At 36.0% G+C, this 23,509-nt stretch overlaps 1 protein-coding gene across 5 annotated transcripts in view; it reads left to right on the plus strand.

The window, feature by feature from the left end:
* crybg2 (crystallin beta-gamma domain containing 2) overlaps positions 1-23,509 on the plus strand; it is a 72,044-nt gene that overhangs the window by 42,018 nt on the left and 6,517 nt on the right. For all 5 annotated transcript variants that reach the window (XR_015945504.1, XR_015945503.1, XR_015945505.1 and 2 more), the window contains 13 exons: positions 10,000-10,047; positions 12,180-12,298; positions 14,920-15,051; positions 16,257-16,353; positions 16,717-16,856; positions 17,933-18,059; positions 18,160-18,195; positions 18,316-18,455; positions 19,388-19,514; positions 20,027-20,181; positions 21,161-21,287; positions 21,629-21,661; positions 23,260-23,372. Coding sequence is in view for 2 of the 5 variants with exons in the window: in XM_087296041.2 (XP_087152167.1) it covers positions 10,000-10,047; positions 12,180-12,298; positions 14,920-15,051; positions 16,257-16,353; positions 16,717-16,856; positions 17,933-18,059; positions 18,160-18,195; positions 18,316-18,455; positions 19,388-19,514; positions 20,027-20,181; positions 21,161-21,287; positions 21,629-21,661; positions 23,260-23,372 (1,394 nt within the window). In the remaining 3 variants the exon portion in view is untranslated. The remainder of the gene's footprint in view (positions 1-9,999; positions 10,048-12,179; positions 12,299-14,919; positions 15,052-16,256; positions 16,354-16,716; positions 16,857-17,932; positions 18,060-18,159; positions 18,196-18,315; positions 18,456-19,387; positions 19,515-20,026; positions 20,182-21,160; positions 21,288-21,628; positions 21,662-23,259; positions 23,373-23,509) is intronic.

Here is a 23,509-nt window from a genome sequence, read left to right on the forward strand (position 1 = left end):
ATTTGGAGGCGATTGTTTATATTTTCGCAACCCTGAGTACATCTTTCCAAGTCCCGCTATATATATTTGTTTACTGCACTTCACTTCCTGTTAAATGATCATAAAAGTCTAAAAACTGCAAAAACTGTTAAAAAAAGACTTTGTTTTAAAACAACCTCAGCGAATTTAAAATTAGAAAGGGTGTAATGTGACCTAACAATAGAGATTGTCTGGGTGTACATTACCTTAGGTCTCATGCAATATTCAGGTTTCCTCTTGTACACCAAAACACACAGAGTTACTGAGCTCAGAGTCTCTTTAAAGAAACAGTTCACAGAAAAAATGAACTTTTACTGTCTCTCAAGTGCTTCAAAAACATTTATGAGTTTCTTTATTTTGTTGAAATGAGAATCTTTAGAATAAAGGAGAAAGCTGGTAACCATTGACTTGCAGTAGGAAAAACAAATGGAAGTCAACCGGTTCCCAACATTCTTCAAAATATCTTCTTTTTAAGTTCAGCAGAAGAAAGAAACTACTAAAGGTTTGAAACTAGTGAGTAAATGATTAAACAGTTGTCATTTTAGGGTGACTTATCTATTCAATGCTTCTCCTCTCCACTATCCTAAAGGGTTTGCAAGTCAAATTTTGCAAACTCAACAGCAACTTTAATGTTTAGATACTGAGTAGATCTCAAACCTTCAGCTGGTATGGGGTTCATACTCAAATTCAGCCTGCAGGCATTTCTCAGATAATCATTATCCAGAAAGAAGAAAACATTTCAGAGCTCCTCAGCTGTACTCGCTTTGCATAAAGGCTCTGAAATGTGCGCGAGTTTGATCATGCAGTGGAGAAGTATGTTCCTCTGGGACACGACTACTGCAGAGTTTCATAATTCAGAAATATTCACTGATCTGGCAAATGCTCATCAACTGAGAGTTTTCAGTCACGTGACCTGTGCGGAGGCCTGCCGGGCAAATGAACAATGAGCTCTAATGGCGGAGATCTAAACAGAAACACAACACAATACAGTCATATTTACATGTTTCAAGCCATGAATATTTCATCACATATCAACAGAATAAAACCGAGACATGATCACAAACAATGTGTGTACTTGTGATCCATACTCTGCTGTTTTCAGTCTTTTAAGCCCTCATGTCTCTGTCAGAGCTGCAATTCAGCCAAGTCTACATTTACCTTGTGGATATTCCTGAGATTCAGTCATCAGTGACGGCGTTATATATAGTCTATCTGCTTTTATATTTGCTGTTGGTTTCTTTTGCTTACTTTAATATTTGCTGGTAGAGAAAATCTGTTCATTTACTTCTGCTGTTTATACTTTAAATTTGCATTTTGATTTGTACTTTAATTCCACCTAACCTGCAATTGAGAGTAAAAGCGGTGTAAATCCAAATACACTGACAGTTATTGCAGCTTCGATTGTTATGGGTCAATGATGCTTACATTCAAGGCAAGGCAAGTTTATTTATATAGCACATTTCATACACAGTGGCAATTCAAAGTGCTTTACATAACAAGAATAAAAGAAACAAGTAAATTAAAAATAAAAACAAATAATAAAAATGCAAAAAAAAAACATAAAAACAGGTAAAATGTGATATAAAAGAATGAAGAAGAAGAGAAAAAAACATGATAGTGCAGTCTGTCGGACGCAGCTCAGTGCTCATTCAGTAAAAGCACAGCTAAACAGATTTGAATGTGCCTATTGTTGGGGCACATCTGATTGTTTCTGGAAGCTGATTCCAGCAGTGAGGGGCGTAGTGGCTGAAAGCTGATTCCCCCTGCTTTGACTGAACTCTTGGAACTTCTAGTTTATATGATCCTAAAGATCTGAGTGATCTGTTAGGTTTGTATTCAGTGAGCATATCTGTAATGTATTGAGGTCCTTGGCCATTTAGTGATTTATAGACCAGTAATAATACTTTAAAATCTATTCTGAATGTAACTGGCAGCCAGTGTAAAGACTTAAGGACAGGTGTGATGTGCTCTGATTTCCTGGTTCTGGTCAGAATCCTGGCTGCAGCATTCTGGATGGGCTGCAACTGTCTGACTGTCTTTTTAGGAAGTCTATTCAGCACTAATCCATCAAGTTCCCCCTTCTGTCTTTCTCTGAGGAAATTCTGCAGAGGCACTTCCCTGGCATGTCTCAAATCAGTTAGTGATGCTATATTTTATCACTACGCAACAATTGCCTTATGATCGTATTGCTTTCTCATTACAATCAATCCACTGCAGAGTTCGTTTGAATCAAGTCGAGACCACCTCATTCAGGCGATTTTTGGATTGATTGTTTTGGCATGGATCCGAGCGCGATTGCTGGATTCACATATCGAAAACAAAAGTCTAGGTGTGAAAGCATCCTTAAACTCCATCTTACAAGGACTCAATATGTAAAACAGTGTATACCTGTGAATGTATCACACAAATCATACTGCACTACTAACCCTAAATACTCTAAATAGCTATATTACACAATATACTGCACAATAATGTTCTGTCTTAGAGTGTTTTCTTGTTTATAGTCCAAATATCTAAACATTCTTAAACCAAAAAGCATTACAAGCTAAAACTGGTCTTGTTTTCAGAAATATTAAGTCAAAATGAAGTGTTTTTCCTTTGTAACAATGAAAATAATCTACCAATATAGGGTAAGTAAAATCATTTTGTCAAAACGACGAACAAGATTATTTTGCTTCCCCCTGGGCAGTTTATTATTACACCTGACCTCATACATCCTTTATAAAATGAACACAGCGCTCGGTCGTTCTCCTGCTCCGTGTTGACAGAGTTTAATGATGTCCGCTTATCACTCATTCAGCTTTCTATTAAAATTTCATATGCAAATATATGCAAAGAACAATATCTTCAGCATTTAGATGCATCTCTTCACGACACTTTACTGGTGCAGTCCTGCATGTAAGTAGTCCTTTAAATAGAAAGCTCTGAAAATAATAACAGGTTTCAGTGATTTTCATGAAGCAGATTTACCATCTTTTAATGACCCCAAAATGAGCATTGAGTGAAACTATAATTAGGCTAAATTGCATGTAGTTTCACCAGTGCTCATTTTGGTGTTATAAAAAAAATGCAGTTTTAAATTACATCCGCTCAGAGCCAGAGCTTTCCATATGCAATGTTTTTTTTTTGTGTGTGTCTAAAAAAAATGTGTGCATGCATACACATCAATCTACTGAAACTAACTTAAAATTATGTAGTTCATTCATTTTCTTTTCGGCTTAGTCTCAATTAATCTCATAAATTAGCCGCCACAGCGGAATCAACCGCCAATTTATCCAGCAGCACAGCGAATGCCTTTCCAGCCACAACCCAACACTGCCAAACATACACATCCTCGCATTCACACACATACACCACGCCCAATTTGCCTTATTCAGTTCTCCCATAGCCAACCCACGCCAACACGAGGAGAACATGCAAACTACACAGAAACGCCAACTGACCCAGCCGAGGCTCAAACCAGAGACCTTATTTCTGTGAGGCGATCATGCTCATTTTGTGGTGCTGTAAATCTCCCACAGACATGAGTAAAGTGAAGATGATGCAGTGTTTCCTCTAGGATGTTTTCCAGCTGTGGCGGCAGGCCTTTTTTACACAGAGTAACTACCTGTGGCGTTGTTCAATGACAAATGTGGTGAGCGCAGTATTACAAGTCGAGATTGCATTCATCTAATACGAGCATGCAAATCTTACTGCTTGCACATCAATTTCCTCTGTTAATGCACAAAACTTCTTGCACCCCCCCCTCGAATAAATGTTCTTCAGGTGCATTTTCTTGTGTGCTCTCTAATAAACACTGCTGAAGTGTGATTTAGTGCATTTATGTAACAAGTATGTCTTTAACATTTATTAGATTGGCTAGGAATATTTATGAATGTCTCTGATAGACCTACAGAGCGGCATTAATGCGTCCTGAAGTAAAACGGCTATAAACTCCAGCAAGATAAAGTCATTATATGCAGAGCCACAGACCTTTATCTATAAATAAAGTATAATTATGGAAACTGTGTTCATCTTAACTGAACTTCATGTTTGCTGGCCTCACGCATCACGCTCCTGTCAGTCAGTCAGCATTAAACAAATAACGCACTGCTCTACTGCGGTCACAGAAAAGTTATCATTCACTTTCCTTTTAATACATTTGATTAAGAGCTGCATGATTCTGGCTAAAATGAGAATCGCAATGTTTTGCTTAAAATAAAGATCACGATTTTCTCACGATTATGTAGATGTCAAATAAAGATTTATATGAGTAAGCTATTATTATTATTATTTCACAAACATATAGTAAAACAACAATAATAATATTATGTGTATGTCTACTGCTGGTTAAAATGCTCAATTTTGAATAGACTTAATTTTTTCCAGGTCATTAATGCACAGAAAAGTGATGACATCAGAATACAGCTGTTCATAACTCTGAAGTTGAATTATTATGCCTACAATCTGTCATTGACAACATTATTAGACCATTTATTCACTGATTAAATTTGTCATTATCAAATTCCCTCTTGCGTTATATTCAACATTATATAGGCTAGAGTAGTTATTGACACTGTAAACATTTATTTTCATGCACAACACTCCGTTTGCGCTATGAATAAAAACATATTAAATGCTTGTCATAATCATAACTCTATAATGCGATATGATTATTTAAATGATGTGGACGCTTTCGGTTTCATTTTCACTGCTTAGTGCTGTTTATACTTCTCAAGCGGCTCCCAAACGATCACTCTGTGCCACAAACTGAACGTTATTTACAACTTTAATACCTGTTATTCACAGCCTATGCAAGTTCTGTTCACTAAAGTAGACATGCCCGTGTCTATCAAGTAGGACGCGCGTCCGCCCTCTCTGTAGTAACAGCTCATGGTGAACATCTCACGTCACGTGTGATTTTGCGGCAGCAAATACAGCATTACATTAAGACAGAAATTACATTTTTGGGTGAATTATACATTATAAATACAGCATGTGACTCATTCAACATCATTTGGAGGTGTCCATGTCGCTGAGCAGCGTATAAAATAGAGTGAAGACTTGTGCAGCCGCCCTTGCTTCTCTCCTGAACTTGAAAATATCATTGGCAGAATCGTAGAAATGCTTGATTAAGATCTTCTAGGGGGTCGAATCGAGATTGCCATCTTTTAACGATTAATCGTGCAGCTCTAGTTTTGGTGCGATTATAACCCGCTATTTAAAAAAAAAAAAAAAAAACGTCTGAATGTTTTGAATGAGAAGCTGTACTGTAGCCGTGGCGGATGAGTTTTGGTGTGGCGCCCCGCCACGGAAGAGTGAATGTAGCACAAACCATATGACGACTTTGAGCATGCATATAAACCTGTACAAACCAAACATGACAAATGCTTTTTAGTTAGGAGTCCAGAAATATATTTACTCTCCTTCAAGCGGTTCAAAACCTTCATGAGTTTCTTTCTCATTTCTCAATGAAATTAACTTGAATAAAGCTGAAAACCGGTAACCATTGACTTGCATATAGCAGGAAAAACAAATGGACGTCAATAGTTTTTAGCATTCTTCAAAATATCTTCCTTTGTTTTAGCAGAAAAAAAGAAACTCATAATGGTTTGAAACTAATGATTAAATGAATCCTCATTTTAGGGTGAGCTATCTCTTTAATGCTGCTTCTCTCTCTCCACTATCCTAAAGAGTTTGCAAGTCAAATGTTGAACAGGATGATACAAACTCATACGAGTAAACGATGGCGTTTTAGTGTGGACTGTCTCTAAATTTAAATTTCAGTTTAATTTAGAAGTATTGCCCAATATTTAAGCAATGCTTTCCAATTCGATCCATCTCTAAGAGTTGATTATTCGAGACAGGGTTGCATTCAAAAACAGCGTGCTTTGTCAAATTATCTAAAGCAGGTCTGGGATGAGTGAAACAGGTCGTGAGGGAGAGGCTGATGGAATGTGACGCTGTTTATTATTTTTGTCGACTCTAATTAACGTTGATAATTTGCTTAGACCGTCTATGTGTCGAGTCCTGCACAGACACACCCTGCTCTTTAGGGTAGCAGTGGTTTCTGTTTATGTGCCAGCTGGAACTGACATTGGGAAAACAATTATCCCACTGTCATTCTTCATGCGTGTCAATTCACCACACACTGTAAAAATATCTCTAAATGAGCAGTTTTACGTATTTCATCCAATATTGGCAGATTATTTTTGCTTGTTTTAATTAAAGTCACTTAATTTTGACTTGATTATTTCTGAAAACATTATTTTTGCTTGTCTAGTTTTAGATTTGTCTAGTTTTTAAAGCTTTTTTTGCAGAGCACAGACTGTTGATTTTCACTGTGCTCATCCGAAAAGTTCAGCTTTATGCAGGATGTATGGTAACAGTGTGTGACAGTGTGTTTATCTAGTTTGCTTTATAGCTCTATCTGCATTATGTAACGCCAGTATTTGCCTTCTGATCAAGAGCATCCCCTTATGCAAACAGAGGAATTTGACTTGACTCTTGTGTAAAGTCGTCACTCTTCAACTCGCTGTGCCTCAGTGCAAACCAAGCCATGTCAGTCTGTGCAGAAAAGATCATTTCATCACCTCCTACATGCTGAAATATGCTGTATTTTCAACATACTATTGTTCCTATGAAATGTGGAAACTTCACATTCTTGCATGCCACAAAGCTCATGACCTCTCCATTTCTTATTCAAAAGCCTAGCTTAAAGCGTGCTGTAATATAGAGGTATAATTATCAAAAATATGATGGAAGTTGCAAAAAAAGTTCATTTTAACCCAAAGAATGTGTATTGCTTAATGAAGACAAAATGTAAAAAATAAATAAATAGAAAATATTGAATTCAATAGATAACACTTATTAGTAATATTAGAAGCTCTTATTAGTATTTTTATGATAATTAATGCATTCGTATCAGCAGTGAGAAATAATTGCATTTTAATTTCAGTTTTAATGTTAATGTTTGTTTGATAAAACACAACAAAATCAAATTATTTATTAACTCCATTTAATAAAACTATTAAAACGGGTTACATAATAGTTTTTATTTTCACCATAAGTTTACTGTAGTTTAATTAGCTAACGTAAACAAAAAGATCCTGTGTTGTTAAACTGTGTTTCTCTGAATAGTCAGAATATGACAGATTAGTAGCAGATATAGACCACATGGAAAAATACTACAGTAATGTACAGGAAATAAATACTGTAGTGTTCTTGAACCAGACTATAGTAAAGAACTTGAATTAATCTGTCGTGGTGATTCTACAGCTGCTATGGTAACACTTTGTCTATAGTAATTTCTCTTGTTGTGATTCTACAGTTGCAATGGTAACAGTATCTATAGTAATTAATTTGTTGTGCTGATTCTACAGTTGCTATGGTAACACTTTATAGTAATTTCTCTTGTAGCTATTCTACAGTTGCTATGGTAACAACATTTATAGTAATTAAACTGTTGTGGTGATTCAACAGTTGCTATGGTAACACAGCATCTATAATAATTATTCTGTTGTGGTGATTTTACAGTTGCTATGGTAACACAACATTTATAGTAATTAAACTGTTGCGGTGATTCTACAGTTGATTTGGGAACACAACTATAGTAATATAAACAGATGACCCAATACTGTAGTTTCCACCAACTATAATGTATATCTCACTACAGTTCATCACAGTTTACTGTAGTAAAACTAAAGTATACTACAGTATTATCGTTTAAAGATAGCTGAATTTTAACTTTTGAATGCAACACCAATCATCAATATCATTTCCAAAGCATTGGACCAATCAGAATAACTCGGAGGTGGGACAACACTTGCAAGTCTTCTGTTTACAGTAGCAGGAGGAATTTATTAATTTACTTTTTAAAGTAATTATATATTTATTTAGCTCAAGCGCATCAAATGAAAAGGGTCTTGAAGAGGGCAGGGCATGACATACACTAGAGAGCCTGTGATTGGTCAGAAGATTTAAAGAGAAACTGAAGTATGAGGTGACTTGAATAAATCGTTGGTCCTTATAGGCGGAGACTAACTACAAGCTTTACATGTTTATATCAGTTTTATATGGTCACTTTTTTGGTGCACACTAGCTTGTAAATGTCCTAAAAATGAACAATACCAATGCTAACATCTAAACAACTTGATTTTATTTTCATGGGACCTTTAAAAGGCCTTCTTGAAGTCAAAATAATAAATTGCTAAGCAGTGTATTTTGAAGAGCTTATAATATCATGCATGGTCATTATTATCTCCATATATTGAGTTATTGAATATCAGCAGCACATGTTTGTGCTGCGTTGTTCATCGTGAGTTTAAATGTCTCTGCTGTACATTTCTTACATCTCTCAGGGCTTTAAACACAATCAAATGTTCACATAGTTTGTCTTAAAGTCCAGCAGTTCATCATTTCTGCTGAATTCCAGTGAGGCTAATCCCCTCTCACATGTTCCTCTGTGTGTTTCTGACAGCTGCCATCATTTTGTGTTGAGTAATCTGCGTTTTTTTGTCTGTTGTCAGATGTTTGGTAGGAATGCAGTATATTTTCTTAACCCTCATAAGACATGAATAATAAGAAAACACTTGTCTTGTTTAAAAAACCTTCTGTTTAGACCTGAAAAAGCAATATTTAAAAAAGTAATCAAAACTTTGTGTTAAAATAAATCTATAATATATCTGACATAATGCTTCTCATTGCTGAGTTGAATTTTAACACTGAATATTATTATGTTTTTACAGTGGGATTAATGCCTTTTTTATTCAATTAAAATGTAGGATTTCTATGAAATTACATACAGTTGAAGTCAGAATTATTCGCCCCCTTTGAATTTATATATATATATTTTTAGATTGCCTAAATGATGTTGAACAGCAAGGAAATTTTCACAGTATGCCTGATAATATTTTTTCTTCTGGAGAAAGTCTTATTTGTTTTATTTGGGCTAGAATAAAAGCCGTTCTTAATTTTTTAAACACCATTTTAAGGTCAATATTATTAGCCCCTTTAAGCAAATTTTTTTTACAACTGCCTACAGAACAAACAATGGTTATACAATAACTTGCCTAATTACCTGTCTAGTCATCCTAATTACCCTAGTGAAGCCTTTAAATGTGACTTTAAGCTGTATAGAAGTGTCTTGAAGAATATCTAGTCTAATATTATTTACTGTCATCATGACAAAGAGAAAATAAATCAGTTATTAGAGATGAGTTATTAACACTATTATGATTAGAGATGTGTTGGAGAAATCTGCTCTCTGCTAAACAGAAATTGAGGGAAAAAAATAAACAAGGGAGCGAATAATTCTGACTTTAATTGTATAAACTACACTATTTAAATTGAATAGTACGTACAAGAAATGATAAATAATGATATATAGTGAATTATGTTGTCACATTGGTGCAGTGGGTAGCATGATCGCCTCACAGCAAGAAGGTCAGTGGTTCGAGGCCCGGCTGGGTCAGTTGGTCTTTCTGTTTGCATGTTCTCCCCATGTAGGCGTGGGTTTCCTCTGGGTGCGGGAGCGGGATTGAAAATTTAGTCCAGCACAGATCTCTAGTATGATGGTATTGAAATAAGATGCAGAAACGTTACTTTAACAGGTGTAATAACCTAAAAACTGTTCCTGAGCACTGCATCTCACATTTGTATTCGCAAAGACACATTTGTTCCCTAAAATGTCCAAATAAACAGCATATTAAGTCTTTAATCCTGATTTACGGGTCAAACCTAACCCTGGCACTAAAGTGTTTTTGTTTATCTGGATGTTTGGTGACCCTGACATTAACAAAAGTTATTTTTTTATATTTTTATGAAGGCTTTAGTGTACATGCGTATATCTGTAGTTTCTGATCTTATCATTTCCCTCATGCAGGAGTGCAAACATGCTGTGAATCATGTCAACAGTTATAATGTTGTCTTAAGATATACTGTGAGTCGCTCTTGTGTTGACTTCTCGATATATTTATCTAAGTGTTTCTTTTCTTTCTTTAGCTGACGAAAGAGAAGGAGCACGGCAAGCTGAATCCCCGACCCGGAAAGGTGAGAAAATCCACTCCAGCTTTATTATCCCTAATAATAAATGAACATCCTTATAATGCCTTCCAGGCGCACATGTTTGAACAGACACAGACTATGAAGAGACGGGATTCTCTTCAGATGAACTGATGTGTTTACAAATGCTTCATTAGTGCTGCTTCTATAGCCACATTCAACAGTTCAATATTTTGCATATGGGTGATTCTAGAATCTCCTAAGCCAGGGGTGTCCTGCAGATTTTAGCTCCAGCTTGCCTCAACACACCTGCATGGATGTTTCTAGAAAGTCTTGTAAGAGCTTGATTAGCTAGCCCAGGTGTGTCTGATTGGGGTTGGAACTAAACTTTGCAGGACACCGGCCCTCCAGGACTGAGCTTGGACACCCCTGTCCTAAGCTGTGTCCTACTTTGCATACTTGCCCTGTGCCCTAAAAGTATGTACTGTTTTTTTGTAAAGAAAAACTACATACTTTTGAGGGTGTGACAGAAGAGTGTGCAAGATTTAGGATCAACTACTTCCTCATTAACATGCCATTCTGCTGCTTAGTCACAGCACCTGTCAATCATCTTGACAAGTCATCCACATTTCCATCATATTTAATGATCTACAATACTATAGATGCAGCAGCAGCTGCAGGATAATCTGCCATTCAGCAGTCTGTCATGCAGAGAAATCTCCTCAGGTGTTTGAATAACTCTACATTCAGAAGTTAATGTCCAAACACAGCTTTATAGAAGTTCAGATTGTTGTTGCAGATACAAATATAACACAGGAGACAGGATTTAAATAGTTGACTAATTATTAATTAATAGTCCTTCAAACAGCTTTACTGAAGCCTCTCTACTTGACGGCTGGTTTCACATGTCAGCCATGTTTGTAGTTTGTTTACACTTTTTGCCCCTAATTTGTAGTCCTAATTGGATTTATTGTATTGAGAGTAAAATTAGCAGTTAGAGTACTGATATCTTCACATTTCAACCAGATATAGTCACTGAAAAAAACTGTTGCATGCAGAACTGTTGCAAACAATTTATTTGTGTTGAATTTAAACAAACAAATTAATTTTAATAATGTTCAACCTCATTTGTTTGTTTAAATTCAGCCCAAATAAATTGTTTACAACCACTTAACGTAAAAAAAAATTGAGTAAATCCAAGGAATCATCTTTGAATATTGTTTTCAGTGCAGATCATCCAGGAACTTTGGCTCACTGTTTTCAGCATACTGCAGTTTTGGACACACTAATTTCTTATTTTAATACTATTTAGGATGAATACTACACTGTAAAACCCAACAATCAACTCTATCAAATGAAATGAGTGTAGTTAACTCAAGATAGACTGAAAGTTAATTCTACTCATTTGAAAAGAGTTTTAAACTCAGTGTTGAAGGTAATTAGTTAAATACCTCATTACTTCAACTCAACTGGAGTAAGTTCACAGTACTCATATAGATTAGTTTGTAGCAATCGCTTTCCTCAAATGGTTTGAGTTGCCTTAACTTACTGGTTTTCACAGTACTCAGTTGGTTTGAGTTTTACTGAGCTCAGATTGCTTCGTTTACTCAAATAGATTAAGTTCACAGTACTCATTTGGATTAGTTTTTTTTTTTTTACTTAAATGGTTTGAGTTACCTTAACTTTTTTGGTTAAACAGTGTATGTGAATTGGGACGCAGCACTAGATAAACCTCCAGATAAACAGATTTTTATTAGTAACACAAATAACATCTCAACTTATCTATAAAAATAATGTCTGTATGTGTATTTAGGGTCATTTTGTCTTGAAGATTCTTAAATTAAGAAATTATAGTAAATAAAATGTGTTGTTTTCAAACATTAATGAAATAACTGAAAACCAGATTATCCCACTCACCCCATTGTCTGATTATAATGCTCGTTTTAATTAAAAACTCTCTTTATTTTGACTCATTATTTCTAAAACCAACACTATTCAGGACTTGTCTTGAAAATGCTTCAGAATTTTGACATATTTAAACTAGAAACAGTAAGTAAGAGAAGCGTTTTGTTGCAGTGTTTGAGAAGCAGCTGGATGAACACTGGATGACTGACCTCAGATCAGCTCAGATGCTGAACAGGGGGGCTTTGTGGTAAATATTTGCTGTGTTTTTCTATCAGATGATCATCTACGATAAGCCTGGATTCACGGGTGAGCGCATCGAGGTGCGTGGAGATGTTGTGGACGCCACGCCATGGGAGTTTACTGACACTATATCAGTACGAGTTATTAGAGGAGGGTGAGTGGACTAACACACTCACACTAACACTATTACATAAAGAAACACAAACACTGACACACTAACACACACACACTTATTACACTAAATCACACACATTGATGCACATACACACATACAGACACACACTCTCACTTTAACACAACCGATGCACACACACACACACACTGATGTGCACACACAAACACACATGTTAATATTAAAAAGCATATTCAGTTTATTGAAATTGTATAGTATAAAAAAATTCATCTTTTAGACTGGGACCCAACTTTATTGTGCCCTTTAGGTACCAACACACAGATGAAGTTCAATGTACACGTTACCAAATTATTACCACAATCCATCATTTTTAAGATGCATCTCCCTCCCCACGGGACTCATTTACTGACCTAATGGCCGCCATTATAAAAGAATTGATCTGTTTTATCTTAATCTGTATATCCTGCATCTAGGAAATCTGAAATAATGTCCTGATGGCAGCAGCTGAGGGGTGCACACCATACCCTGAGCTCTCTTTAAGACATGATTACAGTAAATTACCATCGGACCAGTTTGGTTAAACGCAATGATCTTGCCTGCCACCTTCACAAGGCTACTCAAGCTGTTCTTATTTGACACACTCAGATTACCGTACCCAGCTACAATGCAGAAAGATTCAATAAATTAATTGTAAAACAGTGTCATCATAGAGGTACAAACCCCAAACCCTCTAAGTTTCCTCACATTAAACATTTATTATGGATTGTTATTTATTGTCTTTTATTATACATTGATGAATTTTCATTCATTCATTTATTCATTTTCTTGTCGGCTTAGTCCCTTTATTAATCCGGGATCACCACAGCGGAATGAACCGCCAATTTATTCAGCAAGTTTTTACGCAGCGCATGCCCTTCCAGCCGCAACCCATCTCTGGGAAACATCCACACACACACACACACACACACACATTCACACACACACTCATACACTACGCACAATTTAGCCTACCCAATTCACCTGTACCGCATGTGTTTGTACTGTGGGGGAAACCAGAGCACCCGGAGGAAACCCACGCGAACGCAGGGAGAACATGCAAACTCCACACAGAAATGTCAAATTTGATTCCTGTTCAAATTAAAACATGGAATAAGTATTATGTAATCATTCCTTAACAATAAAGTTTGTCATTTATCATTATTGTTGTTATTAATATGATTATTTTTGTCACTGTACACATATAATGTTTGCTAAGTTCTTTCCAGGTTCATTCAGACTTGAATTTTCCTCTGTTTATGAAGCTATCGTCTGTGGTTCTGTCCATGTTTTAAATATTATGGATCTTAGTGAAGCGTAAAACATGAACTGACTCAAAGCTGTAAATTCATAAGAACTTCAGTATTAATGTGGCGTGAATAATGTGCAGAATATTACATTCCTCATCCGTCTTAACCTGCAGACTCTCCCTGCCTCGCAGCCACATCACTTTAATATCATTAACAGCAGAAACACAGAGTAAAATGCACACACACACACACACACACACACACACACACACACACACACGCTTTCTGACTGAATGTCACGCTTTTCACACTATATGTATTTTTGCTCATTATACCAGTTAAAACTGATAAAAGGCCGAATTTCCAGCATCATTACTCCAGTCTTCAGTCACTCTAATAGGATTTCTATTATTGATGTCTTTTGGATTCTTATGTTGTTATTAGAAATATAATTGTGATCTCTTTAGGTTAATTTAATCCATATTTGCTGAATTAACATTATTTTGACTCAAAAAAGTCCAGTTAATGAAATAGGCTGTATTAAATATTCTAGTTGCGATTAATTTCTGATGCTTTTATTATGATATACAGTATTATCACCATATTGACTGCTATGACATATTGATTAATATTGAAAAAGTTTTAACATGTATAATAAGCAAAAAATAAATATAACATGTTTTTATTGTAAATGCATGGGGTAGGTCAAATTACAGTTTTTCTTTTGACATAAGTTTATTCTGCTTACCTCATTGACTTGTTTTAATTAAAAACAAGTGCAGTGATTTTGCATGAATTATGCTAAATTACAAGTATATAAACAGCAGAGCAAAAGTAAAAGTGAAGTATTCAATCTGAAGTATTCAATTACAGAAATTGATTATTCATTCATTTTCTTTTCGGCTTAGTCCCCCTTATTCATCAGGTGTCACCACAGCGGAATGAACCGCCAACTAATCCAGCATATGTTTTACGCCGCAGATGCCCTTCCAGCTGCAACCCAACACTGGGAAACACCCATACACACTCCTTCTCTCTCTCTCTCTCACACACACACACTCATACACTACGGCCAATTTAAAAACAACTGTGGAGGGAGCATATCTGGAGGAAACCCACGCTAACACAATCAAGGATAAATTAACATGGTCATAGTTGTATAAATAATAAAAAATATATATATTTAATAATATCTTTATCTTTTAATCTCTAATAAACAATCAAATCCTGCGATGTGACTATTGCAGATACACCCATTGCGATATCATACTCGAACGATATATTGTTCAGCCCCCTGCATGTGAGGATGTTGTGTTCAGCTGTATTCTGCTCCTCATGATGTTTCCTCCTCCACAGTTGGGTGTTTTATGAGAAGCCTGATTTTAAAGGGGAGAAGATCGCTCTGGATGAGGGCGAGATGGAGCTGACGGACCCTTTCAGACCAGCAGAAGAAGAAGAAGAGGCTGACCTGCAGAATGGAGGAGAGAGGTGAAGTCTAGAGGGGATACAGCTGAGGATTCTCGCATTAATATAGCAGCATTTCTGTCACACTCTTCAACAATAATTCATATTTTTGCTTTACTGGAGGTTTGGATTAGAGTTGGGGTACATGTTAATAAAGCACAATGAATGAGTAATTTAAAGATAATATGAATAATACTCATTTTAATTACTGTTTTGACATTACTGTGATGCTTTGGTTTATTGTTAGGAAGGGGTAGACTTTAATAAAATATAATAACTGGGTAATTTAATAAATAAAGTCAATAATACTATGTATAATTACTATTTTACATTACAATTTTGGTTGTGGTTAGGGGTAGACCTTAATATTACACAATTAATCGGTCATTTAATAAATAATCTGAATAAATATTCTGTATATTCACTGTTTTTACATTACTGTGATGATTAATTTGGGGTATATTTTAATAAAATGCATTTATTGCATAACTTAATAAATAATATTATTATGTTTTTACAGTACTGTGAGGAAATGGAGTATAGTGTAGACGTCAATAAAATACAATTAATGAGTCATTTAATAAATAATATGAATAATACTCATTTTAATTACTGTTTTTACAATACTGTGATGGTTTTGTTTAGCGTTGTGATAGGGGGGTACACATTAATAAAATATAATAACTGGGTAATTTAATAAATACAATCAATAATGCCATGTATAATTACTGTTTTAATTTTAATGTGCTGGTTGGGTTTAAGGGTAGACGGCAATATAATATAATTAAGAGGCAATCTAATCAATAATATGAATAAATATTCTGCATATTTACTGTTTTTACATTACTGTGATGGTTTGGTTTTATGTTGGGATAGGGGTACACATAAATAAAATACAATAATTGGGTAATTTAATAAATAATATGAATAAATAGTCTGTATATTTACTGTTTTTACATTACTGTGATGATTGGTTTAGGATAAATATTAATAAAATATATTTATTGCATAATTTAATAAATAATATTGATAATTCTTGTCATAATTAGGGTTTTTACATTACTGTGAGGAAATGAAGTATAAGGTAATAAAATTCAATTGATACAAACAAATACTATGAATAATTGCTGTATTTACATTACTGTGAGGGTTGTGTTTAGGGTTGGGGTAGAATGCAATTAATCAGTAATTTAATAAATAATATAAATGCATTACATTTCTATCAACAGCCATGGGGAGATAGTGAATGATGGAGAAGAGCAGCAGGAAAACAAACCGCACAGGACGAGGAAGTTCAGCATCGGGTCCATCCGGCGAGCAGTGCGGGTATCACAAACTCATATGCTCTTGCTTTCAGAAGTGAAATAACAGAAAATATTCCAAATAAACAACTGTGTTCATGAAAAATACATAAAAATAATAATAAGATATATTACAAATAAACCAGTGTGTTTATGACAACATATAAAAAATAGAGATGATAACTTTCAAAGAAGCTTCCAAAGGCTCTGCCATCTCATACCTAAAATAATGTTAGTTATTGATATAAAATGTTCATTCCATTAAATCTAGCTGTTTGGCTTCATTGAAATGAACGGTTGTGTTGCGCCCTCTTGTGTCTAAAAGCAGAACTGCAGCAGTGTTTGAGCTCATTTGCATACCAACATGTTGCTTTTGCTCTTGTTGCAGGATTACAGCGTCCCTGAAATCAGCCTCTTCCCTGAGGAGAATGCAGAGGGCAAGAAAGTGACGTTCAGAGACACATCAGAGGATGCCAGAATATTCGGCTTCCCCATCAAAGCAAACTCCATCATCATCAATGCTGGATTGTAGGAGTTTATTTTTGCACATGCACATATTTACTGACTAATATTAGCACACACATGCAGATCAGAGTAAAATGATGTATATGAAAGTATTAAAGCAAAAAGTGTTATTTTAAAAAAAAAATGCTTTTTTACCTGTAAAAATGCCTATGAACATGATTTAGTTTAGTGTTGTTATATTATGTTTTAAATTTCATAGTGATATAAATGCATAATGTATATAATTTTATAATAGCATTAATAGTAATAATAACTGAAAATTTAAGAATAATAATAATAATAACTTAATGTTTTACATAAATAATATTTAGTGTTAATATAATAATAATAATAATAATTATTATTATTATTATTATTATTATTATTAATCATTTTATTATTATTATTATTATTATTATTATTATTAATATTTTCGTAATATTTTTGATAATCTGATAATGATAGTAATATTAATATTTAAATAATAAATAATAATATTTATTATTGTTGTTATTATTGATCATTTAAATATTAATTATTACTGATAATTTAATAATAATAATAATGATAATAATAATAATGACTAAAAAACTAATTATTTCATGATGATAATAATAATAATAATAATAACTGATAATAATTTCAAAGAAATAATAACTTTTAGAGCTACTTTAATACTACATGCTGATAATTTAAATAAATTTAAATAATAATAATAGTTATTTATAACTTAATGTAGTAATAATAATAATGATGATGATAATAATTACAGATAATATAATAATACTAGTCATCACTATTATTGTTTCATTAAAATTAATTTGCATAATAAAAATTCTTTGTAATTATAATAATGTTTTTGTTTTAATTTCGAATAAGCTTTTAGAAAATTTAATAATAATAAATATTAATAATGATAGCTGATTTGCATGTGCTGCTTTAATTTGTTTTGACTATTGTTTAATTAGAAATGCACATGCATTCTTTTTGCTTGTGAATGTGATGTTTACACCGTGTGTGTGTGTGTGTGTGTGTGTGTGTGTGTGTGTGTGTGTGTGTGTGTGTGTGTGTGTGTGTGTGTGTGTGTGTGTGTGTTGCAGGTGGCTAGTGTTTGCCGAACCCTTTTTCCAGGGTGTCCCGAGGGTCCTGGAAGTAGGTGGATTCCCCAGCCCGTCCGCCTGGGGCGTCACACACCCATATGTGGGCTCGCTGCACCCGCTGAAAATAGTACGCATCCATTTACCAATTATTACTGACTGACATGCATATCAGTGAATGAATGTGCTTTATTAATCTGCATACTGAACATTACTAATGTGTTTCATAGGGGGAGCCCAGAGTAGAAAACCTGTATGAGCCCAGAGTGAGTGTTCAGCACTGCTTTACACAGAGATGCTGTTTATTTACAAATGCAAACTGTATTTACATGTGTGTGTGTGTGTGTGTGTGTGTGTGTGTGTGTGTGTGTGTGTGTGTGTGTCAGCTGGTGCTGTACGAGAAGCCGTATTTCACAGGTAAAAGCCGAGAGATTTACAGCAGCATGAGGGACTTTCTGTCACGAGCGGACAAACAGCAGACGCTCTTCATGTTCAGCGCAGGATCCCTCAAAGTCACTGGAGGATGGTGAGTGTGTGTTTCTGGATCTAGTGTGTGTGTGTGTGTGTGTGTGTTTCTGGATCTGGTGTGGGTGTCTGTTTTAGTAATGTGTGTGTGTTCATGTGTGTGTTTGCATGCATGCATGGTGCTTTTTTAGAGTTTGTGTGCGTGTGTGTTTCTACACCTGGTGTGTGTGTTTTTGGAGTGCGTGTTTGCTTGCATTTGCCTTTTTTGGAGTGTGTGTGTCTGTCTGTCTGTCTGCGTGTCTGTCTGTCTGCGTTTGCATGCATGTGCCTTTTCTAAAGTCAGTGTGTGTGTGTATGTTTCTGGAGTTTCTGTCTGTCTATTTTGGAGCATGTGTGTGTGTGTGTGTGTGTGTGTGTGTGTGTGTGTGTGTGTGTGTGTGTGTGCGTGCCCACACCCTTTATAGATCTGGTTTGTGTTTCTGAATCTGGTGTGTGTGTGTGTGCATGTGTGTGTTTATTGCATGTGCCTTTTCTGGAGTTGCTGTGTTTGTGTGTGTATCTGGAGCTTGTTTGTGTATCTGATTTTGTGTGTGTGTGTGTGTGTGGTTGTTTCTAAAGCTTATGTGTGTGTGTACGTGGGTGCGTGCATGCGTGTCCACACCCTTTATAAATCTGATGTGTGTGTGTGAGTGCATGCACTTTTTCTGGATTTGCTGTGTGTGTGTGTGTCTGTGTGTGTGCGTGCGTCCGTGCATGTGTGTGTGTATATGTGTGTCCACACTCTTTATAAATCTGGTGTGTGTGTGTGTGTGTCTGTGTGTGTGCGTGCGTGTGTGCGTGCGTGCGTCCGTGCATGTGTGTGTATATAAGTGTGTCCACACTCTTTATAAATCTGGTGTGTGTGTGCGTGTGCGTGCACTTTTTCTGGATTTGGTGTGTGTGTGTGTGTGTGTGTGTGTGTGTTTCTGATGTGTGTGTCTGCTGTTCCTCCAGTTGGGTGGGTTATGAGAAGGAGGGTTTCCGTGGTAACCAGTATCTGCTAGAGGAGGGCGAGTATCATGATTGGCGGGTGTGGGGCGGAGTCAACTCTGAGCTGCGCTCCGTCAGAGTCATTCAGTCGGTAAGAAACATCTACACTCAGCACATACACGCATTTCAGCAGCCATCAGGGGGACATCTTAAATCGTCTGCAAGTTGAATAAATACACACTCCGTTGATGTATGATTGTTAAGATTAGACAATGTTCATCAACTAATCAAATATCTGCAATCTAAGAGAAAAAAAACACACATGTTGAGAAAAATGACAAAATTTCCAAATTGCATTTTTACCAATACACGTTATTAATTATAGAATAAGTTTAATATGTGTACAGTAATACATTTACTAAACATCTTCATGCACACGGGGTTTACTTTTTTCATAAAATTATAATAATTTTGACTCATACAATTTATTTTTGGCTATTTCTACAAATATACCCATGCTACATCAGACTGGCACTGTGCATCAGGGTCATATTTATATATAAATGATGTGTATCCATTGGGTGTGTGTGTGTGTGTGTGTGTGTGTGTGTGTGTGTGTGTGTGTGTGTGTGTGTGTGTGTGTGTGTGTGTGTGTGTGTGCAGGATCTCTCAGAGCCGCAGCTGGTGCTGTTTGCGATGCCGGAGCAGGAGTCTGAGCAGGACGAGGAGCGCACGTTTGATGTGACGGAGGCGGTAGCCGATGTGGAGCTGTTCGGTTTTGGCATCAACACTCGCTCTATCCAAGTGCTGAGCGGAGCGTACGTCTCTCATCATGCTGATTTAGTGTAGAGTACGGCCCGGGACACACCAAACAACTAAAACACGAACATAAACACGTCAAATGGACTGCAGTCGACTGACTCAAGCGTGTGTGTTCTGCCTCTGCTGGAGAGGACATGCGTTTACTCATTAGCAGGGGCACTTCTGATTGGAAAAAAAGTTAGGAATAGGGGTGTTTCCAACTGTGTTGAGGTGGGAGTGTCATGTTTGGATAGAGGGAGGGGCTTGCATAAAAAGGGGAGTTTCATTCTGTGCATAAAAACAGTTAATCTGGCAACACAAGCTGGAGAGAGGCTCCCGAAGAGGGGCTTGTTGAAGTCTTACAGTAGTGTTTTATCCCAAATTTCACTGTTAAAACCAATTAAATAATACAAAGACCACTAGACCACACACATTGTCACACTGAACTTATAAAATAGTAGTAATATTATCGCTAACTAAGTAACTTTGACTTCTAAAATCGTATACCTTTGATTTGTGTGATATTTTGAGCTGAAACTTCACATACACACATCTTCACACATCAGACACTTGCTTTACAGTTTGTGAAAAGGGGTCAAATGTGTCTCTGCTGTGTCTAGAGTGTGTGTTTGAGTTGAGAACAGCACAGATAATGTTCTCCAGCTCTCAGAAACTGACCCTTTTCAGGCTTTGATCCTAATTGAGGCGTTTTGGTGACTGTCACTTTAAATGCAAATGAGATTGAGCTCTTTTCAAAAAAGGGCGGAGCTACAGATGTCAGCATAGTGTCAGGTGTAAAACAGCAGTGTGTGTGTGTGTGTTGTGAGTGCTGGTCAGGTGTGCTTCAGTCTATGGAGACTCCTGCTTCATCTAAATCTCCACAGGTATTTATGGCGTGTAGTTCGCTCACAGTGTCACGGTTTGGTGTTTCCCGGCTCTAAAAGTACAGTAGTGTGTATATCAGTGTGCAGTGCTGATGAATGTGCTCTTCTACAGGTGGGTGGCGTACTCTCATGTAGACTTCTCAGGGAACCAGTATGTGCTGGAGAAAGGCTTCTATAATAACTGTGGAGACTGGGGCTCTGGAGACAACCGCATCTGCTCCCTACAGCCCATCCTCACGGTACACACACACCTCAACACTAGCTGCGTTTCCGTGCAAAGATGTGCATTAAATTTATGAACACAAAATGCAAACGAAAAATTTATCTAATTTATAGTCCAAATAACTAAACTGTCTTAAATCAAGAAGCATTTTCTACACAAGAACAACATATAGTGTTGTTTACAGAAATAATAAGTCAAAGTTAAGAGTTTTTATATAAAACAAGCACAATAATCTGCCAATGGGGGAAGCAGAATAACATCTTTGTTCACATCATTGGCAGATTATTTTGCTTGTTTTAAGGGAAAACTCATTCATTATAATTGAATTATTAATAAGTTATTGGTTGTGTGTTTCAGGCCCCCAGTGATGGACCCATTCTCAGAAATGAGGTGAGCGTTTGACTGTACTCCTGCTGTCTTGTTTTTAGTTGGTTAAATTTAGACTGAAGTCTCTTCTGTCCACCAAGACTGTGTTTGTTTGATTAAAATATAGATAATAAAATAAAAAAGTAGTGCTTGGCAAAGATTAATTTCATCAAGAATCAAAGCTTGTTTATATATATATATATATATATATATGTGTGTGTGTGTATATATATATATATATATATATATATATATATATATATATATATATATATATATATATATGTGTACAGTTGAAGTCAGAATTATTCGCCCCCTTGTTTATTTTTTTCCTCGTTTTCTGTTTAACAGAGAGCAGATTTCTCCAACACATCACTAATCATAATAGTGTTAATAACTCATCTCTAATAACAGATTTATTTCCTCTTTGTCATGATGACAGTAATAATATTAGACTAGATATTCTTCAAGACACTTCTATACAGATTAAAGTGACATTTAAAGGCTTCACTAGGGTAATTAGGGTAACTAGGCAGATTAGGGGAATTAGGCAAGTTATTGTATAGCGATGGTTTGTTCTGGAGACTATCGAATAAAAAATTAGCCCAAAGGGGCTAATAATTTTGTCCTTAAAATTGTGTTTAAAAAATTAAAAACTGCTTTTATTCTAGCCAAAATAAAACAAATAAGACTTTTTCCAGTAGACAAAATATTATCAGACATACTGTGAACATTTCCTTGCTCTGTTAAACATCATTTGGGAAATATTTAAAAAAGAAGAAATTCAAAGGGGGGCTAATAATTCTGACTTCAACTCTATATATATATACAAGTGAAGTCAATATTTATTAGCCCCCTTGTTTATTTTCCCCCAATTTCTGTGTAACAGAGAGCAGATTTCTAATCATAATAGTGTTAATAACTCATCTCTAATAACTGATTTATTTTGTCGTCCACGTATTTCAAATAAAAGTCAAAATAAGTTTAAAATTAAACTTTTGTTGTTTTTTTGACCACACACTCCATGACCCACTGAAAATGTTCCCGCGGCCCACTTTTGGGTCGTGACCCACCAGTTGAGAAACACTGGTTTAGAAGGTGCCGTATACTGCACTGGCTCAAGACTGTGGAAATGTCCTTGCTCTGTTAAACATCATCAGGATAATATTTGATCATATATAATGAAAAAAATAATTACCCAGAAGGGCAAATTGGGTGATGTGGTGCCGCAGGTAGCATGATCGCCTCACAGCAAGAAGGTCGCTGGTTCAAGCCCCGACTGGGTGTGTTAGTGTTTCTGTGTGGAGTTTGCATGTTCTCCTCGTGTTGGCGTGGGTTTCCTCCGGGTGCTCCAGTTTCCCCCACAATCCAAACACATGCGCCGTAGTGTGTGAATTAGTGTGTATGGGTGTTTCCCAGTACTGGGTTGTTGCTGGAAGGAGCATCTGCTGTTTAAAACACATGCTGGAATAGTTGGCGGTTCTTTCCACTGTGGCGACCCTTGACAAATAAAGGGACTAAGCTGATAGTGAATAAAAGAAGGGTGAATGATTTAGTCTTCAGTTGTATTTTATTAATAAGTCAGATGTTTATGTCTGCTAACTCACCTTCATATCCTGCAGGTGCTGCTGTACTCAGAGCCGGATTTCCTCGGCTCGTGTCGGGTTTGCCATCATAACCAGGACGCTTTGCCGGAGAGTCTGATGGTGAGGTCCTGCAGGGTGGTCGGAGGAAGGTTAGTGAGCGCACTGTTTACATGCAACATATACAGTGTGTGTGTGCAAATTCAGCATGCATTCAGACTGTGTGTGTATTTATGATTACAGCTGCACAACTCATCATTTCATTCAGTCAAATCAAGGCATTATATAC

This window comes from Danio rerio, chromosome 19, assembly GCF_052040795.2.
Source record: "Danio rerio strain M-AB ecotype USA chromosome 19, GRCz13ab, whole genome shotgun sequence".
Classification (NCBI taxonomy): domain Eukaryota; kingdom Metazoa; phylum Chordata; class Actinopteri; order Cypriniformes; family Danionidae; genus Danio; species Danio rerio.